The sequence below is a fragment of the Equus caballus genome, chromosome 10 (genome assembly GCF_041296265.1).
Source record: "Equus caballus isolate H_3958 breed thoroughbred chromosome 10, TB-T2T, whole genome shotgun sequence".
NCBI lineage: Eukaryota > Metazoa > Chordata > Mammalia > Perissodactyla > Equidae > Equus > Equus caballus.
In genome coordinates this window covers 15792520-15811438 of record NC_091693.1, presented here as the reverse complement: position 1 = coordinate 15811438, position 18919 = coordinate 15792520, and the positions used below count along the sequence as shown (strand labels likewise).

General features: G+C 61.4%; 1 protein-coding gene and 1 non-coding gene across 2 annotated transcripts; both read right to left on the bottom strand.

The window, feature by feature from the left end:
* Nucleotides 1-4914: 4914 nt before the first annotated feature.
* BCL3 (BCL3 transcription coactivator) lies at nucleotides 4915-14901 on the bottom strand. The gene is made up of 9 exons (XM_070222997.1): nucleotides 14414-14901; nucleotides 12553-12706; nucleotides 8246-8354; nucleotides 7156-7360; nucleotides 6963-7051; nucleotides 6745-6822; nucleotides 6084-6251; nucleotides 5666-5783; nucleotides 4915-5522 (listed from the first exon to the last, which is right to left on the bottom strand). Exons 1-9 carry the CDS (start codon nucleotides 14667-14669, stop codon nucleotides 5335-5337), a joined length of 1365 nt encoding a protein of 454 aa, XP_070079098.1. The 5' UTR covers nucleotides 14670-14901; the 3' UTR covers nucleotides 4915-5334.
* MIR9094 (microRNA mir-9094) lies at nucleotides 12667-12811 on the bottom strand. The gene has a single exon (NR_128118.1). It is a non-coding gene; the product is annotated as a microRNA mir-9094 (primary transcript).
* Nucleotides 14902-18919: the final 4018 nt, after the last annotated feature.

Below are 18919 nucleotides of genomic sequence, written 5' to 3'. Positions count from 1 at the left end.
GGGTTCCCCAACTGTGAAGCAAATCTTCCAATTGGCTTTATTGGGGGCTCTCTCTGGCTTCCACTCTCCCCCAACCCTCTGACAGTAGGTTCCAGACATTATGCTCCTGCGCCCCCGAACGTTTTGGTGTGTATCTCCACATAGAAGGACAGTGTCTTACTCGGTCACAGGACAGGCATCAAAATCAGGACATTTAGCAGTGACACAAAACTAGTATCCAACAGTGCAGTCTATAGTCAAATCACGCACTGTCTCCAAACTACTTTTAAAATTTTTTTTGGTGAGGAAGATTGGCCGTGAGCTGTCATCTGTTGCCAATCCTCCTCTTTTTGCTTGAGGAAAATTGGCCCTGAGCTAACCTCTGTGCCAGTCCTCCTCTGATTTGTATGTGGGACGCGTCCACGGCGTGGCATTCTGAGCCGTGTGAAGGTCTGTACCTGGGATGGGAACCAGCAAACCCCAGTACTCTTGCTCACCCTTTCTTTGCGTCTCACGAAGTTGACATATTTGAACCTCCCAGGCCAGTTCCTTTGTAAGACGTCCCCCTAGATTTGGGTTTGTCTGCGATTTCCTTGAGATTGGATCCCGGTGGAGGAATATCACAGAAGTGATGTCTTGTCCTTCTCGGTGCATCGGATCAGAAGTCGCACGATGGTGGTCGTCCCGTCGTTGCTGAATTCCATCCTGGGGTTCAGGTCCGTCATGGAATCCCGGACTCAGAGACTCACCAGGTGAGTTTCTTCCCTTTCTGGGTCTCAGTCTCCCTGTCTGTAAAATGGGGGCGTGGCTCTCATGAGGGTGCGCAAACACACTTAACGGGGGGTGTGTCCTGTTTGGGACTCATACTTTTAAAACCATTTTTTTGGGGGGGAGGAAGGGCACCCATGGTTACGACTGGGCGGGTTCTGTGCGTGCACCTGGGAGAGAGGTTCTCTGACTGGGTGTCTGGTTCACCCAGGGCGGTGAAGACTAGGGAAACTTTGCAACGGGGGCGGGGGCCCCGAGAAATGCAATGGGAGGGTGACTTCTGGCTTCAGAGCGCCAGGACTGTTGCAAACGAGGCAGTGGGGGAGAGATGCGTGTTGAATCTGCAAGGCCTTGTTGTGGGGGGGGGCGGAGACCCTGTGGCTGGCCCTCCTCCCCCTCCTCGGAGTCTGTCTCTCCGGGGGGAGGGGTGCGTGTGGAGGCGCACGCGCCCAGTCCCAAGGTCAGGAGCCTGAGAGGGGATTTCCATGTGTGGAGAAGCCAGATCCTTTGTTTTAGAGAAGTGACTTACCAGGGTCAGGGCCGCGTTCAGCTCTCGAACTCGGCGGTAGTTTCTCACACACGGAGAGGGACATCACCCACGGCCTGGACCCACAGGTCTGAGAAGACCCCCAGCACACACTCCAGCCTGCTAAGGGGCCAGGCCCGGTGCTCAGCGCCCGACACTGACACTCTCATTAAACCCTCATCAACCCCAAGAGGTGGGTATTATTCCCATTATACAGATGGGGAAACTGAGGCTCAGGGCGGCAACATCACTTTGCACAAGGATCACCTAGCCATTTGGCAACAGAGCCCCGGTGTGACAGATATACTCATTGCCCCACAATAACCTTTCCCACCTCCTACTTTTGTAGTGGAACCTTAGAGTTTTAGCTGGGTACGTGCTGCCCAGATCAAACTACATTTTCCAGCCTCCCTCATGGCAGGTGTGGCCACATGACTAAATTCCAACCAACTGAATGTGATGGATAGGACTTCTGAGTTGTAGCCTTAAAGGGCAGAGGCACACATTTGACTCTTACATTTTGTCTTCTTCCCAGTGGTTGCAAGGTGGATGTGATGGTGGGAGCTGGAGCAGCCATTTTGGACCATGTGGCAAGAGCAAAAGGCAACAGAGCAACTAGGTAGAAGGAACCTGGGTCTCTGACATTTTTAAGCTGTTGTTCTAGTCCTGAGCGTTAACTGGACCATTTTTACCGATGAAAAAACTGAGGCTCAGGGCCGTGAAGTCACTGGATCAAAGTCACACAGCTAGGAAGCGGAAGGGCAGGACTCGAACTCAGTTCTGATGCCAGGGCCGTGCTCTTAATGACACACCCGTTGTCTTACACCCTCTCCAGAAGCACAGATGTATGCACACGCACACACTCAAAATAACAGACACAACCACACACGACTTTCCTGCGAGGTAAGAGGGGGCCCCGCAATTATGAGCACGGGCTTTGGGAACAGCAGACCTGGGCTAGGACAGGAGACCCGCTCCCTCTGAGGCTCAGTTTTCTCATCCGGAATATGGGCGCCGTCATGTCGATAAATGACTGCTAAAATTTGTATCTCTCTTCATACCTTCCAGTCGCTCAGGCAGTGTAACACGAGACCAGACGCAGCCACAACGAATCGCAGACACCCTAACACAAGGGGGAGTAGCGAGGCTCCCTCACTCCCCCATCACTTCTCGGCGGTCTGCTCCGTGCCAGGTGGCGCGCTGGCTGCTGTGGGAAGGGTGGTGAGGGGGCCTGGCCGTCCCTGAGCTCTCAATCCACTGGGGAGACAGTCATCGTACACGACCTCACACGTGTGGCAGGATTTTCACATGGGAGGTTAGTACACAAGGCCGATTGCAGTGCCCAACGGTCACCCTCTGTAGAGGGTTGAACGGTGGCCCCCCAATGAAGACACATCCCCATCTGAACCCCCAGAACCAGTGAATGTGGCCTTATTTGGAAAAAGGGTCTTTGCACGTGTGATTAAGTTAAGGATCTTGAGATGAGGTCATCCTGGTCTATTTGGAGGGCCCTAAACCCGACGACTATTGTCCTTATAAGAGACAGAAGAGAAGAAATGGACACACAGAAGAGAAGGTGAAGACAGGCAGAGATCGGAGCGAGGCAGCCGGGGCCAAGTGCCACCAGAAGGTGGGAGAGGAAGGGAAGAGTTGTCCCTTAGAGGCTTCAGAGCGAGTGTGGCCCTGTCGACACCTTGCTGTGGATTTCCAGCCTCCAGAGCTGGAGAGTACACATTTCTGCCTTAAGCCACCTCATTTGTGGCTGTCGATGATGGCAGCTTTCGGAAACCAACGTCCTCTCCATGTCAGGCAGCTACAGGGACTCCGTAGCCCAGAGGCAGGTCAGAAACACTGGCACACGGTCACAGACATGCACAAAGACACATGGCCGCCTTGGAGGATGGCCAGGCGAAGACGGGTCACCCAGTCCGAGGTCGCAGGAAGAGCGTGTGCATGGATGTGTGCACGTGCACACGCACGCCTAGACCCCCAGCCATTCACGGAACCAACAGTGTCCCCCAGGAAGACATTAAGGCAGTGGCCCCACAGGCACAACATGTCACGGAGTGGTGGCAGCAGAAACGACCCCAATTGCCAAGACATTCGAAGACCCAGAGGCCGAGGGAGGCACACACAGATTCAGAAACCAGCCTTTACTTACCGTCCCTCAGAAACACAGGAACACGTGGTCCCTCATGAGGACCTGTAGTATGGAACCAAGGTCGCCAGCTGCTCCCGCAGGACGCCCTTCCGTCACGGCTGGAGGCGATGGGCACCAACGTGGGTCCCAGTCCTTCCTCGGGGGTTCCAGCTTGTCCTTGCTCTCCTGCACTCCGCCCATCATCCCTTCCTGAGACTCAAGTCCCTGTGACATCTCTCTTCTCCATGCGCCTCCTCCTAGTGCTGTTGCTTCTTGGATGGAAGCCTGGGGTGGGCTGAACAGAGGCTCCCACGGGTACCCGCATCCTCGTCTCCAGAACTCGAGAATGTTACTTTGTATGGCAAAGGGGACTTTGCAGCTGTGATGAAGGCAAGCATCTTGAGATGGACAGATGGTGCTGGATTATCCAGGTGGGCCCTGTGTGACCTCAGGGTCCTTCCAGGAAGGAGGCAAGAGATGAGAATAGGAGATGAGCAGATGGAAGAGGTTGGAGAGATGATACAGGGGCCACGAGCCAAGGGATACAGGCGGCCTCTAGAAGCTGGAAAGTCCAAGGGAACAGATGCTCCACCAGAGCTTCCAGAAGGAACCAGCCCTGCTGACGCCTTGACTTTGGCCCCAGGGAAACTGATTTCAGACTTCTGATCTCCAGAACTATAACAGGATAAAACAGGTCGCTTTAAGCCATTGACTTTCTAGAGCTTTGTTACAGTGGCAATAGGAAGGGAATGCAAACCCTGATCCATACATAAGAGTCAAAACACAGACGTTGTTTGTCAGGGGAACCTGGAGGCACTGAGTAAAATGTGACACCCTGGGGCCGGCCCGGTGGTGTAGTGGTTAAGTTTGGGCACGCTGCTTCAGTGGCTCAGGGTTCGTGGGTTTGCATCCTGGTTGTGAACCTACACACTGCTCATCAAACTATGCTGTGTCGGCCTCCCATATATGAAATAGAGGAAGATTGGCACACATGTTAGCTCAGGGCCAATCTTCCTCACCAAAAAAAAAAAAGGGGGACATGCCAAGTGAGACAGTCACAAAGAAACAATCACAATGACTGTGGGTCTCCATATTAGGAACACTCACAAGTGTTATCCACACATTGACCCAGAGACAATCGCAGCCACACATCGGTCAGCCATGGTACCACAGGGACCCAAACACCACAGAACCCCCCAGAAACACAGACACAGGTGCACACACTCAGGGTCACTAGGGAATCCCACAGGGCCCCCTGGAAAGATGTCATACACCACGTCATCCCTGGGAACAACAGCACGGTGACACAGTGACAGAACATTTATCACCAAACACAGTGGAAGTCCCAGGGTCACCCACACGTCCTTGTCAGTGTGAGACCCTCAGGCCACTCATGGAGTCAGCTGGATACAGCGTACAGGTGTGCACACGCGCGTGCACACACACACACACGAACACGCTCCCTCCAGGACTCACGAAAGAGATGCAGCCAAGCCAGGAATATGGTACAAAAATAGTTTATTACAAAAGAAATCCAACCAAAATGCCAATAATTTACATTGTTTTCAGTGTCCGGCTACAGCCGTCTCTCCCCGCTCGGCGATGGGGCAGAGGGAATGGCTATTTCCTGGTTCCACCTGCTCCGGCAGAGGAGAAGGAAGGAGACATTGGGGGACAATTCCAGACAGGGACCGGGGCCTGAGGGTAACGAGAGGAAGAGCCCTGCGTGGGGCTGAGGGGGGGGCCTATCTGTTCCGAAGAGGGGACTTCTTGGGGGACTTGTGCGCGGCTGTGCAAATCCTGGTCCCAAAGATTTGGGGGGGGGGGGCAGAGTGAGGTCTTCACAGTTTCCAGGAGGGCTGACCCCACAGGGCAGGGAGGTCTCTCCTCATGAGTCCAAGATCTGCCCCCCCCATCCCTCTCAGCTGCCTCCTGGAGCTGGAGAGGGGGGCACGGGCCGGCCAGGGGCTCGGAGGACCCCCGCAAAGGGCAGGAAGGCAGGTGGAGAGGAGGGAGGAAGGAAGAAACTGGGGGGAGCCATGGGGAATCCTGGGGGGTCCTTGGGGGGAGATTGGGAGGGTGAGGAGGATGGCGATGCAGAAAGAAGACCTGTGGAAAAAGAGGGAGGAGGGCGGAGCAGTGAGGGGCCAGATCTCGAGATGGGGGGTGGGGGGGCTGGGGGCTCCCCTTGGCCCCTCCCCTTGGCCCCGAGGGGATCTGACGGAGGAGAGGGCTGAGAGCCAGCTTCTCACCATTGGAGCTGAGGCGGCTGCTGCTTTCGGGGGACGTGGTGGCACTCCGGTCCGGGGAGGGCTCTGGCTGGGACGCAGGAGCAGGCCGCGTGGCCTTGCCCCTCAGGATGTCGATGACCTGGAGGAAGATTGCGGGGGGGGGGGGGGGCTCACCAGAGGCCACTAGGGCCCACACCGGCCTCCCTCTCTCCATCTCTCCTTGCTCATGGGGTCTGTCTCAGTGTGTGAAGGTGGGCGAGTCACTTCCTTTCTCTGTGCCTCAGTTTCTCCTCCTGTCTAGAATCCACGCACCCGGAGGCTCACCCGCTCCCCTCCCCGCCCTGGCACAGACACGCACGCCCTCACCTGTCACACCCCAGCGCGCCGGCGGTCCAGGACCGCCCCCATCCCCACAGCCCGCGCGCGCGCGCACACTCACCCGGCGGCTGCGCGCCACCATGAGCGGCGTGTCGTTGTGACAGTTCTTGAGGCCGCTGTCGGCGCCGCTGCGGACCAGCGTGCGCACGAGCGGGAGGAGCCCGCGGCCCGACGCCGAGTGCAGCGCCGAGCTGCCTGAGTACATCTGGGCGTTCACGTTGGCGCCGTGCTGAGGGGCGGGAGGGCGGGTCAGGGCCGGACCGGGGCAAGGTCCGGGGGATGGGGGTGGGGGGGCCCGCGGGACAGAGGCCAGAAGCTGGGACGGGACCAGATCCCGCCTCTGGGGTGGGGTGATCGAAGGGTGGGAGCTAGAACCAAGGGCGGGCGGCGTAGAAGCCACGGGACCTGGACTCCACGGCCCCGGCTGGAGCAGGGGCAGAGCCAGACAAGGGGAGGGTCCGGGGTCGCGTGGGGCGGAAGGCCAGCGCCGGGACAGGGCCAAAGCCGGAAGGCAGAGTCAGCCAGGCTATCTTGGGGCGGGAAAGGAATGGGAGAGGGCCCTGGATGAGTTCGAAGCCTGGAGGGTGAAGTCACAAAAGGGGTCAGAGCTGGAAGAGGGGCGAGAGCTGGAAGGCAGCGTCCGAGCCAGGGCCGGCGGGAGGTAGCTGGTTGGTGCCAGGGGCCAGGGTGGGCGAGAGGCGGGGGGCAGGGGCCGGACCCACCTGCAGCAGCAGCTGCACCATGCTGAGACTGTTGCTTTCCACGGCGTGGATGAGCGGGGAGCGGCCACTCTTGATGTCCTGCGGCAGCGAGGCAAGGGCTTGGGTCTCCCCGCTGGGCCCAAACAGCCGGCGCCCGCATCGCATCCCGCGGGATACCTCAAGCCCCACCCACTTGCCCATCCCGCAGGGCCCGCCCTCTTTGGCCCCCCGCCGCTCACCACCGCGTCGATGTCGGCACCGCGCTCCAGCAGGAGCAGCACGGCCTCGTGGCACTCGGTGTTCACGGCCACGTGCAGGGCAGTGAGCCCTGGAGGGAGAGAGCTCAGTTAGACCCGGGCCCGGGGCGCTGCAGCCCCAGAAGGATCCAGGTCCCGCCAAACAACCCCGCCCTGGGCCCGGACAGGTGCTCACCGTCGTAATTGCGGGCCTCCAGGTCCACCGTGCCAGGGGCCGCGCTGTCCAGCAGGGCCCGCAGGCAGGTGGGGCTGCGGTGCTCGCACGCCAGGTGGGCTGCCGTCTGGCCATGGCGGTCCAGGGCCATGGGGCTGGCACCAGCCATCACCAGGAGACGGACCACAGAAGGCAATGTGGTGATCACGGCCAGGTGGAGCGGGGTCTGGGGAACAGAGACCTTGAGGGACCCTGCTCTGTGTCCCAGTCCTGCCTCCCTCGGAGATTCCCACTCCTGACCCCCGCTGCAGTCCAACTCAAGAACCGGAAATCTGGGTCACCTCCTCCCTCAGATTCAGGAGTCCAGGCCCCCAGCCCCTCCTCCCTCAGACCCAGGGGTCCAGGCCCAGCCCCTCCTCCCTCAGACTCAGGAGTCCAGGCTCCCAGCCCCTCCTCCCTCAGACCAGGGGTCCAGGCTCCCAGCCCCTCCTCCCTCAGACCCAGGGGTCCAGGCCCAGCCCCTCCTCCCTCAGACTCAGGGGTCCAGGCTCCCAGCCCCTCCTCCCTCAGATCCAGGGATCCAGGCTCCCAGCTCCTCCTCCCTCAGACCAGGAGTCCAGGCCCCCAGCCCCTCCTCCCCCAGACCCAGGAGCCCAGCCCCTCCTCCCTCAGACCCAGGGGTCCAGGCCCCCAGCCCCTCCTCCCTCAGACCCAGGGGTCCAGGCCCCCAGCCCCTCCTCCCTCAGACCAGGGGTCCAGGCTCCCAGCCCCTCCTCCCTCAGACCCAGGGATCCAGGCTCCCAGCTCCTCCTCCCTCAGACCCAGGGGTCCAGGCTCCCAGCCCCTCCTCCCTCAGACCCAGGGGTCCAGGCCCCCAGCCCCTCCTCCCTCAGACCCAGGGGTCCAGGCCCCCAGCCCCTCCTCCCTCAGACCAGGAGTCCAGGCTCCCAGCCCCTCCTCCCTCAGACCCAGGGGTCCAGGCTCCCAGCCCCTCCTCCCTCAGATCCAGGGATCCAGGCTCCCAGCTCCTCCTCCCTCAGACCCAGGGGTCCAGGCCCCCAGCCCCTCCTCCCTCAGTCCCAGGGCTCCTGGCGCCTAGGCCCAGCCTCACCTGCCGGAGGTTGTTGTAGATGTCCAGCTCCCGGCCCCCATGCTGGAAGAGGTTGACTAGCCGATGCACAGCGGGCAGGTTGGCCTGCACCACGGCGATGTGGAGTGGCCTGGGGATGGGGGTCAGAGGCATTAGGGGCTGGTCACCTCTCACGCACTCTCTTAGCATCCCTAACTCCCATATGTGCTGGATACTCTGGAAGGATCTCCAGGATCCAGCCACTTCTCCCCACCCCCACTCCTTCCCTCCTGGTTCGGCCACCATCACCTCCCTCCTGGACTGTGTCCTCTCCGCTGGCCTGCTTGCTCCCACCCCCACCCCACTCTCTCCCCGCCCCACAGCAGCCTGAAGGACTCCTCAGGGCCAAAGTCCTCCCCACAGCTCACGGGCCCTAGGGGACCTTGTCTCCCCCTCTTCCACCCCTTTTGACCTCATCCCCGCCTACTCTCCTCACTCCGCTCTGGCCACTGGCCTCCTTGCTGTTCCTCGCACATACAGAGCCTGCTTGCCGCCTGTGCATGGGCTGTTCCCTGGGCCTGGAACAGCCTCCCGCCAGATGGCTGTGGGGCTCGCTCCCCTCACCCAGGCGCTGCGAAAGTGGTACTGCCTCCCCTGCTCCTCCCCCTGCTTTCTTTCCCTCCACATCATCACCTGATGTCATGCAGTTACTTGTTTCCTGTCTGAATCTCCCTGCTAGCACATAGTCTCCACCAGGGCAGGGCATTTGTCTGACTGACCACTGCCCCGTGTGTGGACAGGGCTGGCGCTGGGCAAGCACTCCCCAAATATACACCGAATAAATGACGCCATCTCTATGATCCCTGGCCATCCTTGAAGCTGGTGACCATGTCACCCACCCCCCCCCCCCCGGCCCCGCCACGGGCCAGTTTCTTATCTGTGGCATGAGGGGGCATGAACTAGATGCCCTTAGGCTCTCCATCCATTATGACTGTACGTCACGTTCAGCCTCTAACCCCAGAGAGCCACGGGTGGGGTACCTACGTGGAGAGAGTTTTGCCTGAAGGCAGGCGGGATAACCTGGAATGGGGGTCATTGTTCTGGACAACACAGATCCCCCTGCTCCCAGACTGGAGGACACATTCCCCCAGCTTCTGGGGAGGTTGCCAGCCCTCAGCTCTCTCTGGGGATCACCCTCGCTGAAAAGAGCAGCTGGTCCAGGTCATGAGCGGGGCCGTCGCCAACCAACCAACGGCAGCCAGTGACTGGTCAGGATGGGCATCGAAGGCCCAGCCTTCTGGCCCCAACTCTGAAGGCCACTGCAGCTTCAAGGTTCCCCGTGGGACAGCTGAGGCCCTGCAGAGACCACCCAGCAGCCCAGCTCCTCCCTCTGCCTGGTCCTGCTTCCTCCGTCCCCACAGGCCTTGATCCCAGAGCACACTGCAATAAACTTCCTGCCTGCTTCCCAGGGCCCCTAACCTGGAGGAGCCACTTAGAGCTCAGGGCCACGTGGGGTGACTGTCCCGGGTCAGGGGACTTTAGCACTGAGCACAAAGTTGACTGCATGGACCCAGGCGGCACAACCTTTCCTTCAATCCATTTATTTGCAAGGGCAACCAGGTTCCCACCCACGCCCGTCTGCTCGAAAACTGGGCCTTGCTAAGGCAGGCGAACAGCAGGTCTCCCAATCCTGGAATGTGCATCAGAATCCACATTTTAAACCAGCTCCCTAAGTGCTGCGGGCGGAGGCAGAGAAATCCTGCAGCCCACGAGGCTTTGGGGGCGCTGAGCAGGCCAGGGTTGCAAATTGGGCTGCAATCCCGCTAGCGGTGCGCGCCAGGGCAAAGTCATGTGGCCCCCTCGGGGCCTCGGTTTTTTCCTTTATAGTGCCCCCAATAACGCCCACCTCCCAGGAGGAGACTATGCAGGCGAAACCCGGCTCCTGAGCCGCGAAAGCCCAATTTAAAAAGCCAGTGTTGGGGGAGGGGAGGGACCTGGGCAGGAGGCCCCTGAGACGGGCTCCCCTCTCGCCCCGCGCCTCTCTGGACGCCCAGCCCAGGTCCCTCTCTCAGGCCGAGCGGGGTTAAGTGAGGGCAGAGGGAGCGATGATTTCAGAGAAACCGTCCAGGCCTGAGTTCCCATAAACGCGCGGGCCGCAGGGGGTGGGGCGGGGCTGGAGGAAGTGGGGACGGGAGGGGCGGCCCAGCCCTCGGACTTCCAGTAACAGGTCTGCGGGGCGGGGCTCCGCTTCCTGCTCCCGGGGGAGGGAAGCCGGTCCCGCCGGGGATCTACCCCGGCCACCCCCGGCACCCCAACTTCCATCCTCGAATGGGGCGGGGGAGGAGGGAGCCCAGCGCCAGAAGACCTAGCTTTCCTGGGAGGAGGGGGCGGGGGCGGGAAGGACCCCAAGTCCTCCAGCCCGGGGCCCCTCTGGAACTCCACGGCGCAGACTCCAGCTGGCTCCCTATCCACCCCCCATATCCCGGCATCCACTCCCAGGATCTCATGGGACCCACGAATACGGTGCCCTAACTCTGCACAGAGCGACCTCTCCGGTCCCTCTAAGTTCTAGATCCCCAAACGGCCCTGCGCCCTGTTCCTTACCCCCTCGTGGGTCAAGGAATGCAGGACCCCAACGTCTGCTCTCTGGGAGCCAGAATACGTTCCCCCCTCTCTTAGAGACCCAGATTCCAGCTCCCCAGTGCCCGAACTCTTGGGGGAGAGGGGGTCCAGGTGCCCTGGGGTTCTTGCTCCCCTGGGACCCTAGAAGTCCAGCCTCCCCACCCAGCTTTGCTGCTCTGGGGACTTGGCGTGTCCCCCTCCCCCGCCCCCAGGCTGCGCCGCTGCCCCATTCCGGTAAAGTCGGCCCCCAGCGGAAGGGGTTAAGGTTGGAGGGAGCGCCAGGAGGGGGAGGCTGCGAGTGAGTGACGGCTGCTGACGTGGGGGAGGCAGAGCAGCTGGGCTGCGGTCAAGTTTTGCGGGAAGGGATTTCCCCCACAGGCAGCTGAGGCAGAAGTGTTTGCTTTGGGGGAGAGGGGGGCGGCGCGGGGGAGGGCGGGTGGGGCGCGGGGCTGGAGGCCGGGGTGCCGCGTCGCCTTCTGCACCCTGCTCGCACAGGCTGCAAACAGCTCACCCCTGGGGACAGACACAAATGAAATCGATTTCACAGATGACCCCTGAGCTACCCAGGGCGGGAGGGAACTAGCTCGATCGAGCCTTTTAGACGTCTCGGGCACTTTCTCCTGTTTGGGCTCACACCCGTGGCCCATAACCACTCGGGAGGCAAGCTCTGTTCCAACACCGCCCCCCCCCCATTCCTGTGTATTGAGCACCGACTATATGCCCAGCCCTGTTCTAGGCACCATATGTGTGCAGATCATTGCACTGAATCCTCATTGTGATAGGTGCTATTCCAAGCCTCGATTTCCATATAGGGAAACTGAGGCTCGGGGATGCGAAGTCATCCAGCTGGTGGTCAGGCCTGTTTATCCCACCCCTCCCTGTGCTTTCCAGTCCCCAGTCCCGCAGATAAGCGCTTTACGGAAATCATCTCATTTCTGCCTCAGAGACCCTGGCAAACTGTGTGGTTCCTGTTTTTACAGGGGAAACTGAGGCAGAGAGGGGTGAGAAGCTGGCCAGCTGAGAGTCAGACCGAGGTGGACAGAATCATCGTAATCGTGATGGTCCAGCGTGTTGAGCGCTTCCCCACGTGCTGGACACGGGGCTAGACCCCTGGGGCAGGATTTCTCAGCAGCTTCAAGAGAATTTTCTTCAAACTGCAGATCAACCGTCGGATTTGCGAAATCAATTTACGGGATCCTGAAATTAACTGAGTGTGCTATGATCATGGAACGAGGAAACAGGCTCGAAAACACCAAAGTGGACCCCAGGTAGTAAGGATATTGTTTTGTTATGTGCAATTTTTATTTAAAGTTTCTAACTCTGTCTATGTGCTGGGCTTAATATAAAGTAGTAATGATAATAGTTAATCCTTATTGAGCACTTATAATCTGCCAGGCTCAGGGTTAGGAGCTTAGCGTGTATCATTCATATAATCAACCAATCAATGAAATTGGTTGCTCATTTTGGGATTGTGAGAAAAAACTTGAAGCCCCCAAAACAGTCCTAGGAGGTAGGTTCTCTCAGGGTGCCCATTTTTCAGAAGAGGAAACTGAGGCTCAGAGAGGGAAAGGACCTTGCTCAAAGTCACACAGCTGGCGGTGGAGACAGGATTCTAACTGGGGTGGATGGAACTCAAAAGCCCAAGCTGAGTGCCCCTGTGTGGTGGTGGGCGAGGTGGGGGGAGGGCTGGCTTCCCCACCCGCCATCAGTGGGGGCCTGTTACTCACGTGTCTCCGTCCTCATCTGCACGGGTTGCCATGGCGATGTCAGCCGACAGGGGATGTTCCATGGGGCACACCATGGGGTACAGGGGTGTAGGCAGGTTCAGCAGAGGAAAGGGGGGGCCCATGGCTTGGGTGGGGTACAGGGGCAGTATAGGTCCTAGGCAGAGAAAGGACACGGGTGAGGCCAAGCCCACAGACCCTCAACCCGCCCACCCTGCCTCCAGGTCTTTGCTCCTGCCGTGTCACCTGCTCTTTTTCCACGTCCCTTTTGCATCTCATACTGGGTCCTCAAGGGCCAGGATAATCTCCCTTCCACATCTATCATCTGGGCTCTAGCAGCTTCCCCCCCACCCCATCCCCTGCAGCCCTGGTCACTCTCACTGTCATTTAGCTTTTCTTGCATCCGACCCCATCTCCTACCAGGCCAAGAGACCCCCATTATCCCGCAGCAGGGGACCCCAGGGCCTGTTTGCTGAGTGAATTTGTGGCTGAGCGAGGTAAGAATGGATGAAGCACTGGGTGTAGGGTGTGGGGTGCATGCATAGAGAGTCCAGGGCGAAGGGTGGGACAGAAGGTGAGCGGGGCTAGTGCCAGGAACCTGCTCAGATCAAACTGCTGGAGGAGACCCTGGCGGCCATCCCATTCGTATCCACCCATCACAGGGATGGGAAAACTGAGGCCAGGTTCTCACCCAGGGAACGGGAGGGGGAGGAGGCAGTGGCAGCCCCTGATGCACAGCTCGGGGGCTCTCCAGCTCTGCTCTGATGGGCTGGAAGGGGCAGAAACTGAGCAGGGGTCTGCAGGCCCTGGGCATGGGCGCTCTGCAGCTCTGCAGCTCTGGGGGTCACTCGGGGTTGGTGAGGTGGGCACAACTGTGGGATGGAATGCCCCCTCCTTGAGATCAGGGGTGAAGATAGGATGGCAGGAGGTGTTTGGCCTTTGCTGTCATCTCCTGATCTTTGGGGGACCCCCTTCCTGAACCCCCAAGTTGCCAGGTCCCTGGATGGGCCTTCTGTTTGGAGACCCCTGAATCCTTCATCCTGGCCCCAAATCCTTGAGTCCTAGAACCCCCTAGTCCTGGCCACCATCCCTTTAACCCTCAGTCCCCAAGCCCCCTAGGGCCACCCGAGTTTGTGACCTCAGATGAGACCCTGACCCCCTGGGGCCACACATAGCCAGCTCTGTCCCGCTGGCTCCTCAGGACTCCCAGTACCTGGGTCTATTTCCTTGGATCCTGTGACCCTGGATATTGGGGTGCTCAGAACTCCAACTCTGTTCTCATTCCCACTGTTCCCCAATATCTTGGTTCCTGAGATCTTGACATCCTGAGGTCCCTATTATCTATCTCCTTAGAACCCCGGTCTCTCTTCCCCTGTCTCCTTGACCCCTCATATCTGGATGCCGAGAACCCCAGTTTCTTGGGCCCAAGTGCTAATTGCTCATAACCCTGGATATCTGGGTCCTTAGGAGCTTATAATTCTGGGTTCCTGGACTACGGCCTCTGCTCCCTTAATCCCATGAGACCCCATATCTATCCTGCTGGGCACTGACCCCTGGGTCCTCATATCTGTGGCATTCGGACCCTGGGCTCTGTCCCCACGGCCTCCTAATGCCCACTGCCTAGGACCCCCATCCCAAGACACCACTCTCCTCAATGCTCCCATATTTGGGCCCCTGGGACCTCAGCCTCTGCCCCTAGCTCCCCAGGAACCCCATATCTGTGTCCTTGGGACCTTGGATTCTGTCCCCGTGCCCCTCAGCTCCCTGTGACACCATATATTTGTGTCTGATCTTTGCCCCGGGCACTGGTAACCCTGTGCCCTGTCCGGCCCCCACCTGGCCCTGACCCGCAGGAGCCACTCACCCTGGTAGTAAAGCGCCTCTGGCCGGGCCAGGCCATGCGGGGGCGCGGGGACGGCCGGCGCGTCGGAGCCGCCGCGCAGGGGATCCGGGGGATCGAGCGGGCCCGCGGCGCCGCGGGGGGCGGCGGGCTCCGGGGAGGGCGCGCGGAGCGGGCGCTTGCGGAGCGGCAGCGCGGCGCCCGGGGGTGCGGCGGCCTTGGGCCGGGTGCGCAGGTCCACGGGCCCCTCGTCCATGGCCCCCGCGGGGCATCGGGGCATGGGGCCGCCGGGGACGGCGGCCGAGCGGGCGGCCGGAGCGCGGCTCGGCTCGGCGCACGGGCGGGTGGTTGCGCAGGGCGCCGGGACTTCCCCTGCCGCCGGCTGAACTGAAGGGACTTTTGTCGGCCGGGGCGGTGCCGGCCGCCCGCCTCCCCGCCCCCGGCCCCCCCGGGGCCACCCGTCCGCCCCAGGGGTTTCCTGGACCCGCCGCCGCTGCCGCCGCCGTGCGCCCCGCCCGCCCCGCGCCCCGCGCGCCCCCTCCCGCCCCGAGCGCCCGGGCGCCTGGGCCTCTGCGGGGGGCGGGGGCGGGGTGGGAAGGAGGCGGGGTCGGGGAGGGGGTCCCACCCCTGCGGTGCGGCCTCTCTCGGTCGCTGTCTGTTTTTCTGGCTCTGTCTCTACCTCTGAGTTTCCAACTTTGTCTCTGAGCCTGCTGTCTGGATGGATGTCTCTCTGAACCTGTCTCTGTGTCTCTGTTCTCACGGTCTCTGTATTGTCTCTGTGTGTCTCTCCATGTCTCTGTCTCTCGAATGCTGTCTGCTTCTCAGCCTCTCCCCCAGGGAGGCACTTCCAGGAAGCCCTGGGGTCGCTGGGACGCGGGGTCGAGTCCCGACTCCCACTTCCTCGCCGGGTGACCTTGACCAGGCACTTCCCTTCTCGGAGCCGCTTCCTCCAGTGCGAGGGCAGGGACTGCCCTGGCAGGCGCCCTGGCACCGTCCCTCTGCCTGCCCTGCCCCCACCTCTGCCCCCTCCGTGTGCCTCCAGCGTGGCCCGAACTTCGCTGGGGTGGGGGGCGGTGGGGAGTGCGCGGAGGAGCCGAGCGTGTCTCCCCGCGCGGGGTCCCTGCGCCACCGGGTGGGTGCTCTGTGCATCTTGGATGCACCGAGAGAAAGAGACGTGGCGACACAGCCATGCAGATCGTGAGAGACCAAGGACAAGAGAGACGGAGAGATAGCAAGAGACGCAGAGACACAGATCAGAGCCGGGCGACAGGAGCCTGGGCCGGGGGGGGGCGGTGCGCAGTGTGGCTCCCCCCGCTTCCCCCTCCCCTCCCGGGCGGGGTTGAGGGTGGGGAACAGGCCGGGCGGGTTAGGGGCATGACTCAGAGGCGGGCTGGAGCTGGAGGGGGGCGGCTGGAGGGGCAGAGGCGGGCCTCTCGCCGGCCCCTCCCCTCGCGCCCCTCTCCCCGCCCCGGGGAGGGGCGCCGGCGCGCGGGGCTTTCCCGGATTTCCCTGGAGGCGGGGCTGTCGCTGGGGTTGAGTCCCGGTCACCGAGTTACCGGAGGCGGAGGGGGAGGCTTTGGGGCCCTCGGGGATCGGGGGCTTGGGGGCTGCACCCCGGGTCTGTCCAGGCGGCGCGCAGTGTCTCCCTGGTCCTCTCTCTGCGTCGCCCCGGCCTCTGTCCCTCCATCCCTGGCCTCCCTCTCGTCGTCTCCGGCCCCGCCCCCTTTCTCGTTGGTCTCCCGCTCTCTGTGTGTCTGTCTCCCCGGCAGCGTCTCTCCGGGACCCTGAAAGTGGGTGTGGGACCCAGGTCCCCAGGAAGGGACTTTGCCCCGGGCTCGGGCCCCACCCCAGTGGATCGTTAACCCGGGATGTGGGCAGAAAGAGGCCTTACCCCTTTCCCCCCAAGCTCTCCTTTCTGCCTCTCCCCTGCAGCCCCCTGGATGGGGAAGTCGCTGGGGGCACACCCGGGTTCGAGTCCCGCCTGCACCCCTTGCTCCCTGCGGGACCTCAGACAAGTCTTCTCTCTGGAGACTCAGTTTGTTCTTCTGGCCAGTGGGGCTGCTGTCCACCCGTGTCCCAGCGCCGTGAGGAAGACGAGCAGGAATCCGGGTGGGAAGTCTGGGTGCCCGGCCTCTGGGGACAGTGACCACAGGGGAGGGGAGGGGTGGGACGCCGAGCGCCCGCTGTACAGAGAAGGAAGCTGAGCCTCAGGGGCTTGTCCAGGCCGGGACCCTGGGAGGTAGCGTTGGGAGGACACCGAGGTCCTCCCTCTCCCCATCTCCTCGTGGCGGGTGGAGCAATGGCTGTGGGCCCGGGCAGCACCAGGGAGGGGGAGTCTGCACTTGGCCCAGAGGGGACTTGGAAGGACTGAGGGAGAGGGCATGGTGGTTCCAAGTCCGAGCATGGAGGAGGGATGAAATTCTGAAGGAGGAGGATCTGAAAGAGGAAGACAGGTCTGAGAGGGAAGTAGACGGTCTGAGGGAGGAGGTGAGGGCCTGAGGGAGGAGGTGAAGGCCTGAGGGAGGAGGTGAGGGCCTGAGGGAGGAGGTGAAGGCCTGAGGGAGGAGGTGAGGGTCTGAGACAGAAGTAGATAGTCTGAGGGAAGGAAGAAGGTCTGAGGGAGATGAACAGGTCTGAGGAAGGAGGTGGGGGCCTGAGGGAGGAGGTGAGGGTCTGAGGGTGGAGGTGAGGGCCTGAGGGAGGAGAGAGGGCCTGAGGGAGGAGGTGAGGGCCTGAGGGAGGAGAGAGGGTCTGAGGGAGGAGGTGAGGGCCTGAGGGAGGAGAGAGGGTCTGAGGGAGGAGGTGAGGGCCTGAGGGAGGAGGTGAGGGTCTGAGGGAGGAGAGAGGGTCTGAGGGAGGAGGAGAGGGCCTGAGGGAGGAGGTGAGGGCCTGAGGGAGGAGGTGAGGGTCTGAGGGTGGAGGTGAGGGCCTGAGGGAGGAGGTGAGGGCCTGAGGGAGGAGGTGAGGGTCTGAGGGAGGAGGTGAGGGCCTGAGGGAGGAGGTGAGGGCCTGAGGGAGGAGGTGAGGGTCTGAGGGAGGAGAGAGGGTCTGAGGGAGGAGGAGAGGGCCTGAGGGAGGAGGTGAGGGCCTGAGGGAGGAGGTGAGGGTCTGAGGGTGGAGGTGAGGGCCTGAGGGAGGAGGTGAGGGCCTGAGGGAGGAGGTGAGGGCCTGAGGGAGGAGGTGAGGGTCTGAGGGAGGAGAGAGGGTCTGAGGGAGGAGGAGAGGGCCTGAGGGAGGAGAGAGGATCTGAGGGAGGAGGAGAGGGCCTGAGGGAGGAGGTGAGGGCCTGAGGGAGGAGGTGAGGGCCTGAGGGAGGAGGTGAGGGTCTGAGGGAGGAAGTGAGGGCGGAGTTGAGCATCTGAGGGTGGAGGTGAGGATCTGAGGGAGGAGGTGAGGGCCTGAGGGAGGATGTGAGGGCTTGAGGGAGGAGGTGAGCATCTGAGGGAGGGAGGAGAAAGTTGGGGGGAAAAGAAGGGCCTGAGGGAAGAGGAGTTTTGGAAAGGGTCTGAGAGTGGGGGTGAATTCTGAGGGGGGAGGAGACTTGAGGGAGAAGATCCGAGGGTCTGAGGGCGGAGGGCATGGTCTGAGGGAGGAGGAGCAGTGGGAGGAGGCTTCCTTGGGGTTGAGGGGAGAGAGGCTGCCAGGGAAGCAGCGGGGCCTGAGGGAGGGGAGAGAAGGGAGGCCTGGAGTCAGCCCCGCCCCACAGCTGCCTCTAATTTCCCAGAATCTCCTGCTGCCCAGGAAAGTCCCAGCTCCCACAGCCGCCTCCCTCGAGTGTCGGGAACGGAGGATGTGGAACCAGGATGGCTGCCCCCTCCCTCCCCCCGGCTCCCTGTGCCCCGGCCAGGAGCACCAGGGTCTCTCCTCTCTGGGCCCTGAGCGCTGGAGGCCCCTGCCGGCCGGGGCAGCCCCTGGATGAGTCCCAGAAACTTCCCAGAGAAGGCCCGGAAGGCCTGCCTGGTGTCTAGCCACTTTCCCTCGCGCAGGCCGCCCTTGGTACCTGCTCACGTCTTCTCCCTTCCACTGCTTCTCCCCCCCTCACCCCCAAACCCCCTGGGGAAGGAAGGGCCAAGATTGGACCCGTTCAAGGTCCTGAGAGGGAAATGGAGTCCTGGCTAGAAGGCTGTGGGCCTCCGGCAGCTTTCTTGCTTTGGGGGGCCTCAGTTTCCCCTTCTTAGAGATGATAGGGCTGGTCAGACCCTGAGCCCCATCGGCTTCACTCCTGGTTCCTCGTCCTGCTTTGCTTCCGGCTGAGGCCTCGGTGCCATCCTGTCTCCCGCTTTGTGACTTGCAGGCAGGTTTCTTAACTTCGTGGATCCCCAGCTTCCTCACCGATGAAACAGACTAAATCAAGAACATCACGCTTCCAGCACAGAGGGGCCTGCTGTATAGAAAGTGCCCGATGCAATGTGGCTGCTATTATTAGCATTCCTATTATAACCATAGGAATCATCATAATTACCATGGTCATCAATTAACCCCAATTTCCAGCAGTGGGACCCATTTCATTGAGGAAATTAGGATTCGACA